This window comes from Cynocephalus volans, chromosome 14, assembly GCF_027409185.1.
Source record: "Cynocephalus volans isolate mCynVol1 chromosome 14, mCynVol1.pri, whole genome shotgun sequence".
In the NCBI taxonomy this organism is placed as follows: Eukaryota; Metazoa; Chordata; class Mammalia; order Dermoptera; family Cynocephalidae; genus Cynocephalus; species Cynocephalus volans.
Window position 1 is genome coordinate 4,031,642 of NC_084473.1, and position 19,514 is coordinate 4,051,155.

At 43.9% G+C, this 19,514-nt stretch overlaps 1 protein-coding gene across 2 annotated transcripts in view; it reads right to left on the minus strand.

Annotated features, from left to right (window-relative positions):
* Positions 1-19,514, minus strand: part of EIPR1 (EARP complex and GARP complex interacting protein 1) — a 134,017-nt gene that overhangs the window by 36,170 nt on the left and 78,333 nt on the right. For both annotated transcript variants that reach the window (XM_063078414.1, XM_063078413.1), the window contains one exon: positions 10,498-10,654. In XM_063078414.1, the coding sequence (XP_062934484.1) occupies positions 10,498-10,654 (157 nt within the window). The remainder of the gene's footprint in view (positions 1-10,497; positions 10,655-19,514) is intronic.

Here is a 19,514-nt window from a genome sequence, read left to right on the forward strand (position 1 = left end):
GGGCATGGTGCCGTGCCCCAGGGATATTTGGAAAATTCAGGAACAGGGAGACATTTTTTGGTTTTCACAACAACTAGGAGAGCAGGACTGCTGGCAGGTAAGGGTCTGGGGTGCTGGACGTCCCCTAACTCACAAACACCTTTAACAGCGAAGATATGTCTCACTCCACAGCCAGCAGCCTCCCTGTGAAAAACCACAAAAGCTCCTGAATTGAAGAATTTCCTACTGCGCAGAGGAACTGTCCAATGTGGAATGTTATCTCTTAATAACAACAGGGTACAAATAAGGGATGCCTCTGAACACTTGCCATTGATGTCCAAGAGCATTCACACCCGTAGTCTCTGACTTGTTAGTTCAAGGAGGAAAGCAAGTTGTCTTTTGCCTGTTGCAATAGTTCACCTTGTCACACTTACTTGGATGGCCCTGAAACCCCAAGAGCAAAAAGGGAAGGAAAACAGGTATTCCAGGTAACTTACATGGATGACGCCACTAGCAGTTTGCTAACTTGCCTTTTAAAAGACTACATTAAGGAGAAAGCAGCCAACCAGCCTATGACGGGTGAGAAAGCTCATCGACTGTTCCTTCTGGGATTAAACTAGGTTTGAAGACTTGGTGGAGCATCGAAGGAGAGAGTTTGTAGATGTTCTAGAAGGAGAGGCAACACCTAAGATACGCCACTTCCAAGGAGTGGACACCAGCTTCTCGCTGCTGCCCACACACCCGCATGCCCTGCAAGGAGCACGTGAGACAATCTGCACAGACGACAGAAAGAGCCCAGCATGGTGGAGCCTCTGGCACAGGCCCACGTCAGGCTGTCTCCCACCCTCATTTATTAGAGGTGAGTTTGGACAGTTTGCTAATTAAAATCTCTAAGAATATATATATATATTTGCCTAAGGCAGTTCAACAAACAGATAAAGAAGGTCTCTTCGATCTTCTCCAGTGCACTGTAAAGCTGGAACACTGAGCAAGCAAGATCCTTCCTAAAGACAAGCACGTGTAAGGTGCTTTTGCAGAGCTGTAATGCAAAAGAGACACTGGATGTTCCGTAGGGGCCTAACTGCATAGTAAAATCACTGTAGGGACAGCTCCTTTATCGCCTATTTCATTATTTATCCATGAGCGATGCATCTGAAAATAACCATTGTTATTTTATAGGTAGCAATCCCTATAATCATTACTGTTTGCAACATCCCTCGGAATAACTGGAGTATGCAAAGAGCAATAAAAATAGGAATTCTACTTTATCATGGATCATCACCATGAAACTAGTGCCATAAACACGAGAATTTCTGCCGTACTTGCTACTCCAAACTAAGAAGTTTATTTCTTTGTTCATAAAAATAACCCACTTTTCTGCTTTATCACATTCTACCAGTGAATTTGAGAGGACATAAAGTGATGCTAACAAGTCAAGAACAATGTAGCAAGTACCTAAGGTAAGTGAGGTGCACCCCCCCATAATCACTAAGAGAAAAACACAAGAAAAGAGCTGCTTCTGTAAATAAACCCAAATTAAAAAAACAAGCAAATAAAATCTAAACTTCTTTGAGGCAGTTAACGAGGGCCATAATAGCAGGAATGATGGTTCTAATTTGGCAAGTCAAACAAAACACATACTTCTCTTCTTCAAAGAAGTGATTCCAAAATGAGTGACTCACCCTTCTGGATTTTAGCACCTGGGGTGAGGACATCTCAAGGGACACCAAGAAATTCTCAGAACAAGCCCAATATAAAATTAACTTACATTCACGTCATGCTTACGGATCCCCCACAGCTGCTTACAATGGAAGTGGAACAGGGGGCACGACTCCTGGAAATGGGGCCACCACTCCACAGCACACTGAGGCGGCAGCGGCTGGGCAGCAGGTTTTGGGCGACGCAAGCAATGCTCGTTTAAGGCCGTTTGTTCCGATGCATTCCAAAACTCTTCACATTTATTGTTTTACTGAAGAAGTAAAAGTCTTAAGAAATATGTCTACACAATGGAGATTATACCAAATTTTGAAAAACACTTAAAAAAATGTAATAAATTATTCCCCCGGCTTACAAATCTCCTACAACATATGGATTTGGCAATGTGGTTGATTTCTTCCTGTTCAAAAATTCACATTAGAGCATATAACAGCTTTTCATGGGTGCTGAAAGGACTGAAAAAAGGAACTTCACAGTCACACCCTGAAGTCAACAAGCACACTTTGATCAAATCTGTAGATATACAAGTTCTTTATGTTGTGACATATGGAACATTCCCAGTGACAAGATCATGTTTATACACTGCCTGGTAACCCTTCCTGATAGACGAGTGTATAACTTTTGACATTGAGTGGCTCAGTTATTAAAAGTCTCTGTTTGGGCCGGCCCCGTGGCTCACTCGAGTGAGTGAGGTGCTGTTAGTGCTGAGGCTGCGGGTTCGGATCCTATATAGAGATGACCAGTGCACTCACTGGCTGAGCGTGGTGCGGACGACACCAAGCCAAGGATTGCGATCCCCTTACAGGTTAAAAAAAAAAAAAAAAAAAAGTCTCTGTTTACTCTAACATATCTCACTGGAGCAAACTTACAGCTCCATCAACCAAATAACTCCAGTTTAAGTCAGAAGCAAAGGGCACATGCAGGCTATATGGGAGGGGAAAGAATTTTTTTCAGATATTTTTCTTTTCTGTAGAGGCATTAATAGTTAACAGCCTCAGTAAATGCTGCACAGTACATATGCATGACTCAACAGAAATAGGCTCTAACCCCAAGAATTCAAAAACAAAATAGGTCCATTTGTTGAGTACGTGAACAGAAAAACAATGGTACTAACCACCTATACCTCCATCCTCAAAATCCTGCTGTGTGGTGGAAACCATTCCAGGGTCTAGCCTGCTTCTCCTCAGGGTCAACGGAGGTGAGGACTGACAGAGCAAGGCTCACGCTGGAGGCCCAAGGTCCTGAACTTCTGTCCCACACAAAGCTGGAGGATGACAGGGCTCAGAATGTCATTTTAGTGTTCAGGGCCCACAAAGTGCCTCCTCTCCAAGGCTGCTGCAACCCAAGCCCACGGTGGCACGTTCTCTCATCGCAGGATTTCTGCTGAGACTTGGCTAGAGGACAGCGGGTCCCCATGACGTTCATCTGCTCTGAGCGGCAAGTTTAACAAATCCAAACATTCTTGCTGGTCTCCTTGGCAAGTTCAAAGGTAGCTTTTAAATTACAATATATTTTGAAATAAAACATTCTATCTAAAATCTGAATAGTAGTTCGTCTTTTCTCCTTTTTTTCTCTTCCTTCATCCCCCGAGTTTTTTAAACAGCAGAAGAAAAGTCCACTACACTTAAAAATTCTTACATGCAGGGTGAATGTACCTTCAGGTTTAAGATTTTTAAATTATTTAAACCTCAAGTTAAAATAATCACAAATAAAACTTTTAAAAGTATTTTTTTCTTCTGCTATGGTCTTAATGTTTTTGTCTCCCTAAAACCCCTATGCTGAAATCCTAACCCTCCTGTGAGGGTATCTGGAGGTGGGGCCTTCGGGAGGTGATGGGATCAGTGCCTGCTTTAGTTTGAATGTGTCTCCCAAAAGCTCATGTGCTGGAAACTTAATTACCATTTAACAGTACTAAGAGGCAGGGGCCTTTAAGAGGTGACTTGTCCACGAGGGCTCTGCCATCGTGAATGGGCTAGTGCTGTTATCCTGGAAGCAGGTTAGTTATCATGGCTGTGGGTTCCTGATAAAAAGGATGGGTTCAGCCTAGTGTCCTGTCTCCCACCCACCACATGATGCCTTCCATCACAGGACGACCCTCACCAGATGCAGCAGTCTCACTCTTGGACTTCCCGGCTTCCAGAACCAAGAGCCAAATAAACTTCTGTTCCTTATAAATCACCCAGTCTGTGGTATTCTGTGAGAGCAGCAGAAAACAGACTAAGTCAGGGCCCTTATAAGAGAAGCCCAAGGGAGCTCATTCTTCCTTTCTACCAAGTGAGAACACAGCAAGAAGGTATCAGCTGTGAACCAGAAGGAGGGACCTCACCAGACACTGAACCTGCCAGTACCTTGATCTTAGACTTCCCAGCCTCCAGAACTGAGAGAAATGAATCTCTGTTGTTTAAAAACTACCCAGTTTATGGTATTTTGTTATAGCAGCCCGGATGGACTAGGACATCTTCTAAACCAGTTCACTGGCCACTCGGGTATGCTTAACACGTCTGGGAAACACCCACTTGGTTCATAAAAGGATCCCCTGAAATGCACTTTTGAGCTATATTATTTGATGGATATTCAAACTAAAATCTTAGAAAAGATACAAATTTCTCTGTAATACAAAAATTATCCGTGCTTTCTGCACTGTTCATATTTCTGTATTTAGAATCTTCGCAGAGTAAGCTATGTCTCTGTACATTGCATTTTACTGAGTATTTTCTCACCGTATCCCCTTTCTAATACAGTTGACCCTTGAACAACCCAGGGGGTAAGGGCACAGTCGAAAATCAGCATGTAACATCTGACTCCCCCCAAAACTGAACTACTAATAGCTTAAAATGTTGATCAGACCCTTACCAATAACAAACAGCTAACACAAATGTTGTATGTTATATGTGTTATATACTGTATTCTTACAATAAAGTAAGCTAGAGAAAAGAAAATGTTATTAAGAAAATAAGAGAAAATACATTTACAATATTGTTACAGTATTTATTGAAAAAAATCTGCATATAAATGGACTTGTGCAGTTCAAACCCATGTTGTTCATATCAACTGTTGTACTTAATTTTCATAATATTTATATGGGGCTAGGGAGACTGACAACCACTCCCCATTTTACAATAGAGAACTTAAACGAACCCGAAAGACAACGACATTCTAATATTGTCCTATAATACCCTAATATTGTATTTTTCTACACAAAATAAGGAGTGGTAGGCATCATTCTGCGCTTCTTTTGAAAGCTAATGGGCAACTTTTGTGATGAACCAGTAAGCCGGGAAGTAACTTGTGGGCATCGGCTTTAAAAATCTTACACCTAAGCACATCTAGAGTGGGTAAAACCACACACCTTATAAGAATCTGGTAAGTATTTAATGATGATACTACCATAATTATCAACAATCTTCCATTGCCATTAACAGTAGAATCACATCATAGGATCTGTGAAAATTTCAAACACATTTTCTTACCCTCAAAGACAACTTTTGCAAGATGTTAAAGATAACTATCAGTTTACTCTTTGTAAAATTTAACCTAAGCCAACTTCCACTCTTCTGCCATACTGCACTAGAAAGAAGAAAACTGAAGAGAGCAGAGGCCAAATCCTTTTTTTCTGGATGAAAACCTCAAGCATCTGGGGGACCCACACACAGTGCTTCTCTTTTCTTCCCTCTTCAATCTCAACACCACTGTTCACGCCGTTTTCTTTCTTTGAATAATGATCTAACGTGCACCCCTAGCTTCCCCAGGTATTCCTAAACACTCTCAGCCTGTCTGGCATTTCAGTGTGATATTTACCTCCGTCCACACTGAAGGGGTATTTACCCACAGAACCTGGCTCAGGAAGCAAGGTCAGCCAGCCAGATGCACTCGGCATGCCACTAGGGGACGGCCCAGCATGCTGAGCGTGGCGTGACTCGGCACCAGCCCCACGGGCCCCTCCATAGCCTGGGTCATGGTGGTGTGAGCTGGGAGGAAGCGGTGGATGGCTGCCGTTACAAGCTGCTTATTACTGATTTTAGTAACTTCTCCTTTAAAGGAGATTTTCATCAACCGAAAAACAAGGTGATCTGTACAACTACTCTTGACACACCATTTGGGAAATGGAACACAACAAGAATATGCCGAAGTTTCTATTATTTTGACATTGCCTCCACTAGCCAGCAGGGAGCATCAATCTACAGCTAAGGTGCATAACTCTTGAACAGTTGGAGAGCCTCTTTATCATCAAAAGGAGATGGAGAACCATAAAATTACCCTGTTGTGGCTAATCAGCCATCAAGCCAACGGTGATGATGATGCATTGTGGAGACTCAACAGCATAGCTCCACAGTGAGCCGACACCAGAGAACAGTGCTCTCAGGAAGTAATTACCTCCTTCCTGCTCTTACCTGCAGAGTGCCAGAAACACACCCCTTTATCAGGGCTCCAGAAGTCGCTGGTGTAAGCACTAGCTGGGCAGGTGCAAAGTGCCAGGAACCATCAGAGAACTTGGCAGCCCTACAGTCACTACCAACGTGTACACTCTATATATTGATGAAAGGCATTGAGCTATCAGTTTAATCACTGACTCAAGGAGAAACCTACTTCTTTACAGAACAGCCACATACAGCACAAAAGGGTAGAGTTTTTAAAAGACCTTCCTTACCTACTCAAGAAAAGGAAACTGATATCAATTACAAGTGTGACACTGGGGTTAACTTCTTTTAGCCTTGGTTTTTTTAATAAGGTAGAAATTTATTAATTCTGCTATTAACCTACATCCAGAAATAATTTAAGGCAGTTAACACATATAACCTAAAGTATGACGGTGTTGAATACACTGAAAACGGTGAAAACATCACCCTAGATGGGTGCACTTTGGTAAAAGCATACCCAGGGGTTTGGTCCAGTTCCACCCACGTAACGCAGCTGTGTGCTGAACTGACTTCATCCATGGAAGGAATTCAGCTGAATGATTCCTAAAGTCCTTTTTGGCTGGAACATGCTGTGACCGGTCTTACGGAAGCTCCTACTTCTGAGACAGGCTCCCTCGGCCAGAGTAGCCGGTGTGTCATCCACTTTGATACTAAAGGGCGGGTATAAAGAGAGCCTGTAATTTATTTTTGATTCATTAAACACAAAGGTATGTGACACTCAGTGTCAGAGAGACCACTGCATCTAACAAATTCAGAACTGGAAAGAATACCAGGATCTCTGCAATCACCCCCACTTCCAAACAGAAATGACTTCCCAACATTAGGTGCTACAAATGGCCAGCTACAAATGTGAGCTAGACTCAGGACCGTGCCCTCCATGTCTGCCATCTCCTCCATGCAGACTGGCATGCCGAGTGCAGAGCAGGAAGTTCTGTGGTGTGTCTGGAGTGCGGGGCAGGCTATCTGGCTGTGATTCCCAAACACTCTGGTCAGGAGTGAATGACCTCGGGCACACTCTCCTTCATCTCTGTGGATGGCAGACAAGGAGGGTCTGTGCTTTGCAGGTCACTGTGGGAATAAATGAGGGGGTGCAGACAAAGGCCCCGGAGGGGTCAGGCCTGGAGAATGCCTCGATGTCACTGCTGCTACAATTGATTCATTTTCTCACTCAAATGCATGGGGTGCTTATTTGGTGTTAGGCGCTGTCCTTGGTACTGAGGACACAGCCTTGGACCTGGCAAAGTCAGAGTCCACAGGGAAAATCACACATAAGTGTGAGCAGAGACAGGGAGCGCCGAGGGGTGATAGATGCTATGAAGAGAAATAAAACTGGGCAAAATGACAGAAAGTACCAGGGTGGAGGTGGGGCATAATTATTTTAGAAAGAACAGTTAAGAAAGACCTCTCAGAAGAGGTGATGCTGAGCCAAGAAACCACACGGCTCTTTAATCAGACACAAGCATCTAAGTGCTGCTGGCAACACAGCAGACTCCTCCAAGCTCAACCCAGGGCCCTCTGCCACCACAGTATGGAACTGTGGAAAATCAGGGCCAGATGGGGTCTGATGCATGCCTTATTTCATATTTTTCGTGAGCACTGCACTTCCACATAGAGGTACCACCACATGACCATCACAGAAACTGAGACATCATCTCCGTTTCAGAGATGAAGGTTTGACCTAAGACACAGGTGACTTTCCAGGGATCCTACTATCACATAAGAGCAGGTGAGGATGGGACGCCAGGCTCTGTGCTTCCTAGGCCAGTTTCCAGCCGCTTCCAGAGGCAGCCCAGCTCCAGAGCAAGTCTCCTCAGTGCTCTAGTGGAGCAGACTGGATCGCAGTCCTTCTACAAGCTCCTTCCTCCGCCCTGCCATTCTCATTAAAAGAAGCTGAAGACAGTCAAGGGCAGCCTGATTCTGCAGTGTTCATGGACACCCCCAAAGGCCAGCAGTGCTGCTCAGGAATGTCTGGGAGCTCATCTCCCAGAGCTGTTCTCAGTGCCAATTTATGAGCCCAAAAGGAAAGCAAACAAATGAAAACCACCACCAATCACCCTATGTTTAGCCCCAATCAGCATCCTTCTCCTCCACTGTACTCACCAGACTTAAATTTCCAACAATCAAATTCCCTGTCACAATTAGATACCACTAAAACTTTGACACCACTGAAGATACTTAGAACATGTATAACAGCACCAAATGTTGGCGAGGACACAGAGAGGACACCAAGCATGCAGCCCCTATGGAGAGGAGCAGGCCGCTCCCCACAACACTAAACACACGCTTATGGCATGCCCCGTGCCTGTGCTCCAGGGCCTCCAGCCAACAGAAGTGACACCTCGCGTTCACGCAAAGCCTGTACACTGATGCTCCCCGGGCTGCATGCGTAACAGCCCCCCACTGGGGAAAGCCCAGTGGCCCTCAACAGGTGAGTGGTCATACAACCCCGGTGCAACTGTGCTGTGGAATGCTCCTCAGCACGAGAAAGAATGAGCTAGGGTTGACCCACGCAACAGCTTGGGAATTAAGCAACGAGTCGGACAAACCTCCAGGAAATTAAGCTGAGTAAAAAAGTCGGTGTCAAAGGTTACACAGTGTGTAATTCCTCTTACATAAGATTCTCAAAAGACAAAATTACAGGGATAGAGTACAGGCTAGTGATTGCCAGGGGTTAAGGACAGGGCAGGGGAAGGGAGGCAACTGTGGCCATAACCAGACGGCATGAGGGATCCCTGGGGTTCAGCTGTTGGTATCTCGACTATGATGGTGGCTATACAAACCCACATGTGATAAAACAGCATAGAGCTAAATGTTCATATACAAGTGCATGTAAAATATGAGATCTACGTAAGGTCGGTGGATTGTACCAATGCCAATAAATTTCACGAGCATGCATGTGCACACAGGCACATGCCCAAACATATGCACTGCGTGCGCACACACACAAATGTTTGTTTGCTGGGGATGTGGTCATTGTTTGACACGTGAACTCAGTGGTGTTCCATGCCTTGCACAGAGGCGCTGCACTAGGGCAGTGTTGAGGAGATGGGCCATTCCTGGGGACTTCGGGACTCCTCATCTTCACCCCCTTATTCTGCAAGACTGGGCGTGATTTTAACACCGCGAACCTCTGTAAGAGAAATAACCTTTGACCTGGCAGAAGCATAACAGCTAAGAAACAAATCCAGCACAGACTGACACACACAAAAAAGGCATTCCGGAGCCCCCAGCAGTGCCTGAGCTGCAGCCCTGCCCTGCCCTACTGCAAGGCCCAATCTAACGACAGAAACCTGGATCAGTCTTCGGTCCCACTCAAATGTCACCTCCTAAGTGAACACCTCTTCAATTTCTCTAATGAAAATTAGTCACACTTCCTCTGGGGGCCCCAGCATACAATTCATAGTGATTTCGGTGCATGTCACCACCTGCTCTGCCATGGTTGGTTGTTTACACTTGGGTCTCCCCTGGAGAGCATGATTCCTTGAGGACACATCCCTTGACCCATCACTGTGGCATCCCTGGTGCCTGGCAGGGGGTGTGCAGCAGGTGCTTAATAAGTATCTGTTGGATTAAATGTATTTAATTGGTAGAGGTGACTAAGACAGAATTGACTACAGAGGATATGAGTCTTTCTCTCAGACATACACGTTACTGTATTAAGCAAAACAATAATTACTGTTATTGTTGTCAACACCCATAACAACGTTATGCCCCCACAGTCCCTTCTAGAAGACATAGCTTCTTAATTTTACCAAAGCCTCAGCGACTCCAGATATCAGCTGTTGACTGCTGTGCAGAGGGTCCCCGGGAGCAGCGGGTGCGTGGACACAGCAAACTGTCCAACCACACTGTGCAATAACCAGCCAGGGAACCCTTGAGAATGGTGGTCACATCTCTCCATCCCTCGACATACCACATGACATGAAGTTGAGGACATGGGGGGCTGGGGCTACAGCACGGCATGCACACCGTGGGTTCATACTTAGTCCACAGGATGAAGAAATCATATGTCTTCAACCTGAAGTGACAAATAATGTATGCATTGAGTGCCTAATAACAGTGTATTTACAAAGCAGAAAAGCAATATAAAACTCTCAAGTGCTGTCCAGCACCTGACTGCTTTATTATTCTGTCAGGTCACTATGGGCAACACTGATTTCAGAAGGAGAGGAAAAAGAGCCAGATGCAGGCTCTTTCACTACATATATGGTAGGTTTCTGTAAATGTGACTAATCTGGAAAACAACTAGGAGTAAAAAAAAAAAATCGATTTACAGTATCCTTTTAAAAGAAAGGAGTGGTTTGAAAGCACATAAAGTGCTTCTGCAGGGAAGATGTGCGAAGCTCTGGGCTCATTCTGGGTGTATAAAATACGCAGCGCCTACCAGGCCATGTTGCCGTGGGCTGTGTTGTCAAGGTGACAGAGCAGCTCCAGGGTCTGCGCAGTGCTGGATGAATCGTCCGGGGACTCGTGGCTGCTTGATTCCAATTCCTTCGGCATCCTCCACACGGCCGCACATGTCAGGACTCTGCTGTCTGAAGCTGAGCAACAGAGGACAAAGTCAACAGAGCACGACGCGTGGCCCCCGCTCTGCAGACGGCACGCCAGCACTGACACGAACCCATGAGCAGGGCACATCTGCTCTTTAAAATATTTAAAATTGCAGGCAGCAGAGAGAAAGGCACAGACTGCGTCAGCGAGCAGAACAAGGCACAGCTCTTAATTAGCATCCAGTTAACCCACTTTTGCTTGTTTTAAAAACCATCATTCTGTTTCAGAAAAAGATTTAATTTCCTCAAAATCGATTTCCTTCCGTTCTTCTCCAATAGTTCTTCAAAAAAGGGACCAAAATGGAGTCTGAAGATATAATCGCCACACACGTGCCTCGTGTTTAAGATGGGTGTTATATGAATTTTTTCCTCATAGCTCTATGGGATCATCTTACACAGATATTAAGCACAGTGAGAAATACATCACCTAGAAATACTGTCGTTCGTGTTATTCTGCCTCAGTTTACCTGAGGTGGTGAGTGCCTGGGACCAGGCACAGGCATTCGGAGATGCTGCAGGCTGCAGCCCACACTGCCTTAGTTCCTGCACTCTGGTTTGCAACAGGGGGAAGCCTAGTGCTTGATGGTGGCCACCAGGTACGTCAACACAATGGGCCAGGCCTCAACGCTCCTGCTGGTGGCTATTCAGTGTCCCCCTTTCTCAGTCTTGACACTCTTTATTTTAAAGATGCTCAAGGAATCTGCATTCTTGGAGCACCCTGAAAAGCTGTTTGTGGATAAAGAGTCTAAACTCATATAAGAAAGACTGGGATCACTTGTTTTCAGGGAATGTGCCAGTCTCAAGGTCTCTAACCATCTAGAAAATTTCACTGTATGACAAATTTTTTAAAAATCAGAGTTAATATTAAATTCCTGAATATAAATCCTTTCAAAATTTGCTTTCCATTTTTTAAGTTGCATATGTGCTATAAACACCTTCCCCTATTAAAGATGGACTTTAATAAATAGTAATAAAACAATGAATAGGATTCAACATTAAATCAGTTGATACCAAATGAAGAATACAAAGGTATTAAATGTTATTTTAGAATAAGAAAAAATACCTCGTGAGTGGTATTTCCTACACATGAACTAAGAAAAAAAAAAAAAACTGGCATTATAAAATGAGAAGAACCTTTTATAAACATTCAATAATGTACCACCTCTTATTAGCTACAATGGTCTTTCAATCTGAATATCAACTAATCAACAGAGAAATACAACAGTGAACATAATAACAAAATATCTAGCTTTGAGGATATTGTTTTTATATCATTACTACCCATAATCAAATAATAGTATGTAGAAGAATCAAAATTTCAACCATGGCCTTGTTGTTATCAGCATCACACTCTCCCAAGTGAGCTACGGGCCGGCCCTCAACCAATGTTTTCTCATTCCAAACTTATTGCTCATTTCCTGTACCTTGTTGGGTCTAAGAGAATATAAAATTGTGGCGTAAAGAAAAAGAATCATATACATCATATGTATATGTTTAGTGTTAACATTTCATCTTTAACTCTTGAGTACACAGTGTACAATGCTTTCTGTCCACACGAGACATCATTTTTTTGGCTGAAATTCGTAGTAAAACAGTCTTTCTGTGGAGCCTGTGAGACTGGCAATGGTGGTCCTAAAAACACAAAAATAACAGAAGAGAACACTGGCAACTTTGAGGAGAGAAAAAACAAATGCCTGAAACATCGACCCAACAGAGGCACAGATTACATTAATCTTTCTAAATGACAGAAAAAGAAATGTCTAATCTGAAAAGTGATAAAACTAATAACGTGAAAGCCAAATTGTGGCTGCACTGCAAAATAAATGAAATACACCCAACGGTGAAGGTAGAAAAATAGCTATTATAGGGGATAAGTGACTAGCGGCAGATTCCCCCTGCACGTCTCTTCTTCAGAGCCCTCTGTTCAGGGGTTAAGAACGTACCTCTTTTCCTGAATGCCAGCTTGACAGACTCCTTAACTGCTTCCATATAACCCTCAATAAGGCCAAAACGGTGATTAGAAAAGAATAGTTTTCACTCTCTGATAAGCTATCTACATTCAAAGTCTATGCCAGACATCAAGCTTAAACGGCAAGGCCGGACACGTAGGTCTGCACAGACCCTGTTCGTGTAGCATCACACGCATGCCAGCACCCATCAGCTTGGCAGAAAGGAGGGCGCAGCTGAGGAGCTTCCAAGAGCATACAGCTCACAGACACACTTGCATTTCACCTTTCACGCCATCCTGAAACCCTCTGATATTACCACAAAGAACGTTTTCTGGTTCTGTTTTCTTTTACAGACATAAACACACAAGGATAAGAATAACAACAATGAAATTCTGGAAACTATACAGCAAACGGCCCAGTGGCAAATGACAGCATACTCAAGAAAACTGAATCCTGAGACAGCAGTGGGGAAGCCCAGAGAAACCTCAGTGATAGTGTCCAGAAAGCTCAGAAGCTGGTGGCAGCAGGACACCTCCAGAAGAGGGAGTAATTGGGGAGGAGAGAGCAGCTTTAAAAAAAAAAAAAAAAAAGATCCACTGAATATCTTTTCCAAAAGCAGTTATAAGAGATGGCATACACTATCAATGTCAGGAATAAAAAAAGTGAACATCACTAGAGATCATACAAACACTAAAAAAGTCATATGAAGATGCTACAAACAGCTTTATATTATCAATGTTTGAAATTCAGACAAAATGATGCATCCCTTGAAAAATCAATCCTTAACAGAACTGACACTAGAAGAAATAAAAACTCTGAATAGACCAATACCTTTTAAATAAACTCACACTAATATAAAAGCTTCCTACAAAAAAAAACATTATGCCCAGATGATTCCCTCCAGTCTTCCAAGCATTTAAAGAAAAATAACACCAATCAAATGTAATCTCCTCTAGCAAAAAACAAACAAACAAATACATGGGGAACATTTCCCTTGATATCGAAGTCTGAAAAGGGAATTTAAAGAATAGGCCATTCATTCTCATGAATACAGGTGTAAAAATCCTAAACAAAATATTAGCAAATCAAATCCAGTGATGTATAAAAAGAATACTAATATCATAAACAAATGAGGTTTATTCCAAGCATATGCTAGTTACCATTTGAAAAAATCAGGCAATATAATTCATCACATTAACAAACTCAAGGGCAAAAATATATAATCACCGCAAAAGATGTAGAAAATTTTGATATACTTTAATGCCCATTTCTAAATACTCTTAGTGGACTAGAAAAAGAAGAAAATTTGCTCTTATAAAAAGATCCATATAAAAAGATCCATCAAAAAATAGACAAAAAAAAGAAAAAAAAGAAAGGAAAAGTCCTACAGCAAACAAAATAGTTGAGGGTGAAATATTAAAAGTCTTCCTCCAAAGAACAGGAATGAGAAAAGTTTTATACCACTACTCTCGGTTAACAGTATACTAGAGTTACACCTACTTCAGTATGGTAAGAAAAAACATGAAGATATAAGAATAGGAAAAGAAGAAATAAAAATGCTGTCACTAATAATATGTGGGTAGAAAATTTTAAGGAATTCACCTAATACTCTTAGAAATAGAACAAGGACTTTAGCAAAATTGGTGAACAAAAGAGCAATATTTAATAAATTAGATATCTATAGATAAGCAGCAAAAACTTAGATAATGAAATTTGAAAAATGATATTAACAATAGCATCAAAAAATCAAATACCCAATAATATTTCAAACTAAAGATGTGTAAGAATCTGCATGTGGTAAAACAAAGAACATTGCTCAGAAAAACTAAATACCCAAACAAATGGAGGGATATACCATGTTCATGAACTGGAAGATTCAATACTGTAAAAAGTCCATAAGCCTGAAAGTTCTCGCAGGCTCTTTTTTGGTAGGAATCAACAACCTGCTCTGAAGTCCTAAAATTTCCATGGAAATGTGAACGACCCAAATAGGCAAGATGGTCAGGAAGAACAACAAAAAACTGGATAACTTACCAGCCAGACACCAGTTTGGTACTGGTACAAAGATAGATAAGTAACCCAGAAAAAGAGAATGGAATTTAGAAATAGACCCTTTACAAAGATGCCAGCTGGTCTGCAATAAAAGTGCTACCACATTAGAGTGAACGAAGGACAGCCTTTCAATAAATGATGCTGGGTCAACCGCACATCCCTGTGAGAAAAACACTTGTGTCCTACCTCACAACATATTCAAAAACTATGTCCAGACAGAATGAAGACAAAAATGTAAAAGGTAACACAAGGGTTTTCTAGAATATGCAGAACATCCTCACGACCTTGAGACAGGCAAATATTTCTTCAACAGCAGGAAAAAGCTGCTGGTCATAAAGGAAAGACTGATAGCACAGACTACATTAAAGTTAAGAGCTTGTATTCACCAAAAGACACTATTAACTGGACTTCATCATAATCAAAAACTTCTGCTCTAACACACTTAAGAAAAACAAAGCAAAACTGGGAGGAAATACAATACATATCTGCTATATCCAGAAAACATAAAGAACACTTACAACTTAATAATAAGATAACCCAGTTTTTATTTATTTATATATCTTTAATAACCCAGTTTTAAGTGCGGGCAGAAGACTGAATCAGGCAGTTTTGAACATTCACTTACTAGCTGATCCAATAATTCCACTCCTGGCAGAGGCTGTCACAAAGTTTGGCTTGTGATAACGAGCTTTGTGGTGGCTGACTATGGTGGTTAAACCTGACCCTAAAGCAATATTGGCTGGGAATGGTACATAACTGCCAGAAGTCAGGGAGCAGCAATCATCATAATGACCATGAGTGCCAGCCAGGGAAGCTTAACTGGCAGAGAGCTGCAGACACGGCTAGCAGAGGTGGTACATGAAGGGGCACGCCACGAGAGGACTGCTTGCCTCACACATGCTAGCATGCACATGTACACATATATTCAGGAGACAGCAGGAACGATCAGCAGGAGGCTGAGGGAAGTCACACCATTAAAAGTCATGACCCCTTACCGAGGTCCAGATGTAAGCCAGCTGCAGACCTAGAACCCACTGATAGTAAAGATGGTAAGATCCCCATGAACTAGAAAACGCAACCCTGGGGCAAGTACACATTAATAATCACCCAAGTCTGTACCCAAAGGATCTACTGCCATCTACTTGAGTGGCCATTCACTGGGCAAAGGGTAATGCCCAGAAGTTTCAAGGTCTGTTGAACACAAGGTCTGTGCCCAAAGTGCCATCAAATCCTCCCGTCAGAGTGGGGATATTCAGATGCCAGGTAAAAAATGGGGTCCTGGACATAGTCTAGCTTACAGTAGATCCTTTGGGTCTGTGGACCCACCCAGTGTCATTTCCATGGTCCATAAATGTAAGACAAGATTGGCATAGTGGGAAGTTCGTGAAATACCCATGTTGGGTCCTGGCCTGTGGAGTTAGGGGAAAAGTAAAGGGAAAGCCTCTGAAACTTCCCTTCCCGACCCATCCTGTCAAAGGGCGGCCCTAGAGAATGACTGTAAACTACTCTAAGCTGGACAAAGCAGAAGCCCTGTTCCCAGCACAGTGTCAGACAGAGTCCTTGTTAGAGCAGGCTCCCATGTCCTCAAGCTCATGAGGTGTGGACTCTGACCTCTGTCCCCATGGAAACTGCCCACATGCATAAACAGAGGAGGGCAGTGCACACAGTGCTGCCATGGAGCTCTGTCAGCTCTCTGCTCTCTATCAGAACACAGTCCAGAGACATCCAGACAGACCAGGGAACATCATACTGACCACCACGGTGATGACACCCGCTGATTGGGCAGGAGGAGCATGCGGAAGGCCTCGGCAGGAGGGCAGGGGCACATCCTATTGAGATTCAGGGATCTGCCACTTCTGCTGACGTTCACAGTTAGGGGAACACTAGCACATCCCCTGAGGAGTAAACAAGCAAAAGCACTGTGTCTCACATCCATAAAGAAGGTGCAGCGCCAGAAAAACCTCTTCACTCTGGAGGCGACACTCCACACCTAGGAACACTGGGCAGCCCCAAGGCAAGGCAGCATGAAAGGCTGCCGGCTTAGGGCCAAGAGGGCTCTGCAGCAAGCCAGGGCAGGGGACAAGCCAGCCTTGCTGTGGGAGATGCCATCTAGTAGACCCCACTGGTGGGAAGCTGTCAGTGGTAGAAAGCATGCAGTGTAAACTTCACTGGACCCAGGGAGAGTCACAACATGGTCCCAGGATTCCAGTGCAAGGCCCTGCTGTCTGCTGCAGAGAACAACATGTCTTCTGAAAATCAGCCGTGGCCATGCTGCTGGGCCTGACAGATGGAACCCCGACCTTGAGCACCAAGTGTCAAGTGTCACTCATGAGACAAGCTTAGTCATACCCACCAGTCATGGGGCCGGCCAGAAACAGCAGCAATCTGCTGAGATAGGGATGGCACACCCAGGAAGAGTCAAGCAGGCCAGAGGGCGCAGGAAGACTTCACAGTAGGTGCCCAGACCACACATGACCCCAGAACTCTCTCTGCACGCATGCTTATAGCCACCTGGGGATCCTGTGCGCTGATCTGAAGCAGAACAAGCCTGAGCTGGTTTACAAAGCGAGGGGCTCAGTGTAGGGGCACAAGCCGAAAGTGAGCAGAAGCCATAAAACAGCTGCTCTCAGGAGACACACCGGGAAAGGCTGGTGAGAGACACAGAGGTGGGGATGTCTGAGGTGCACGGCAAGTGCCGCTCTGCTCAACCTCTGGGTGCACGGGGAGAAGCAGCCCACACTCAGGCACGGTCAGTGGCTTGGCCACCTGGTTAGCAGCCTGGAAGGAAAAAGACTGAAAGGCTGGAGATCAGGATTAGAGATCCGTGGTGCCACTCGGGGGCCAGGTGACAAACGGGACCCCTTACTCTTAGAAAGGGCAGGGGCCCAGTCTCACATGAACAGACACCTGCTCCACATGTGAGTTTGCCATTTGTAGCTGCAGAGCCAAAGCCAGCACCCCAGCACCCTAGGCAAGGACCCCACAACACACAGCACACAATCAGGGAAGCAATAGCACTACAGGCCAAGCAAGAGTGGGCCATTAACAACAGATCCCCTGTGCCTATCACACTTCACACTGCCCAGAGGCTGCCAGCCTGAAGAGCAGTGGAATGTCCAAGGCAGGTGCAGCTGGATGCCTTCTCCAGAGCACGACACATGTGTTAAATGGAGTCTTTCTATAAGGCACCATGTCCCCAACGAGAGAACACATGGGCCTGGTAAACAGGCGCATCTATATGGCACCATGTCCCAACAAATGGTGCAGTACAAACAATGAATTATTCTCATATTTAAGAAAATTTTTTAAATTGACAAAAAAGTTACATATTTATGGTGTACAATGTGATGTTTTGATGTACATATATATTGTATAATGGCTACTTATCACGTTTTATTGTGAGAACAGTTAAAATCTACTCAATTCTCAAGTATACAATATACTACTATTAGCTATAGCCCAGGATGCACAATAGATCTATTGAACTCACTCTTCCGTCTAAGGGAATCTTTGTATCCTTTGACCAACATGTCCCCTTCTCCCCATCTCCTCCCCCACTGCAGCCCCTGGCAGCCCCCAATCCACTCTCTGCTTCTGTAGGTTCAACTTTTTTAGATTCCCATATAAGTGAGATCATGCAGCACGTGTCTTTTTCTGCCTGGCTGTTTCGCGTAACATAATGTCCTCCAGGTTCATCCACACTGTCACAAACGACAGGCTTCTTTCTCCTTTAAGGCTGGATAGTATCCTACTCTGTGTGTATATACACCATATTTTCTTTATTCACTTGTCTGTTGGTGAACACTGAGGCTGATCGCACATCATAATGAACTTTCTAATCTTCAACTCACCATGCCCTGGCTGAACCGAGTACATCATGAATGAGACTTTCCAGTCAGCAGCAGACAGAAAGCTCCCAAACACTACTGGCTACACATCAAAGGACAGAGGGGCCAGAGGAAGGTTTCCATGGGTCGGGACAGCTCAGAGCAAGTAACTTCAGTGGATAGAAACTCCAGCTAGGCTAACCATGTAAAAGTTCACACAAGAGAGAGTGAACACCACACTAGATACCTTTGAAAAAAGCTGCTAAACCAATACATGCTTCTAAAAACTGATAAATAAAAAGAAAAAGCTTAACGAAATTTATAATGTATAAAAAATTTATTTAGATTTTCTGAAAGATTATAAAATTTTCTTTCTGGAACTTAGTCTGAAGAGCTGGTGGGTACAAGGTGAGTCCAAAGTCCCTTGCAAAGTACAAACACTAGAAGTCATCCTGAGGAAGACCAGAAAGCTGCAGAGAGCCACCTGCACATAGGGAGTAGATAACAATGTCACTGACCCAGGAAGGAACAAGCAGCAAAACTCGCAGAAGAAAGAGGCACTTCTGGGCCAAGGAATACAGGAGGCCTTATGGGAGACTCTACATCCCCAGCAGCAGACGAAACTGAAGGTAAACGGTGCCAAGTAAGAAGCACTAAAGGCATGCCATCGAGATGCATAAATTGGTTCTCAAACTGAGGATTTCCATATCTTTACAAATCTCAACAGGGCATTCAGCCCACATCCAGCAGATATCAAAGAAACAAAGGTGTTTTTAAGAAGGAAAACCCCATCTTTAGAAGTAAAATGCCGTAATAACCAAGGACGCATTCATCTTTATCTCTGTTTTGAACACTATCCTAAATTAGTTCCTGTAATGTAACTACCTGTGCTCAATTAGTATTACAATGACTAGGAGCCCCCAGAGGGCAGGGCCCACCATGTCTACATGAAACAGAGCCTCTGAGACAGGCCTCTGTGCGACCCTGGGCCCATGGCGTGGAGCACAGCCTGTGTGACACGGA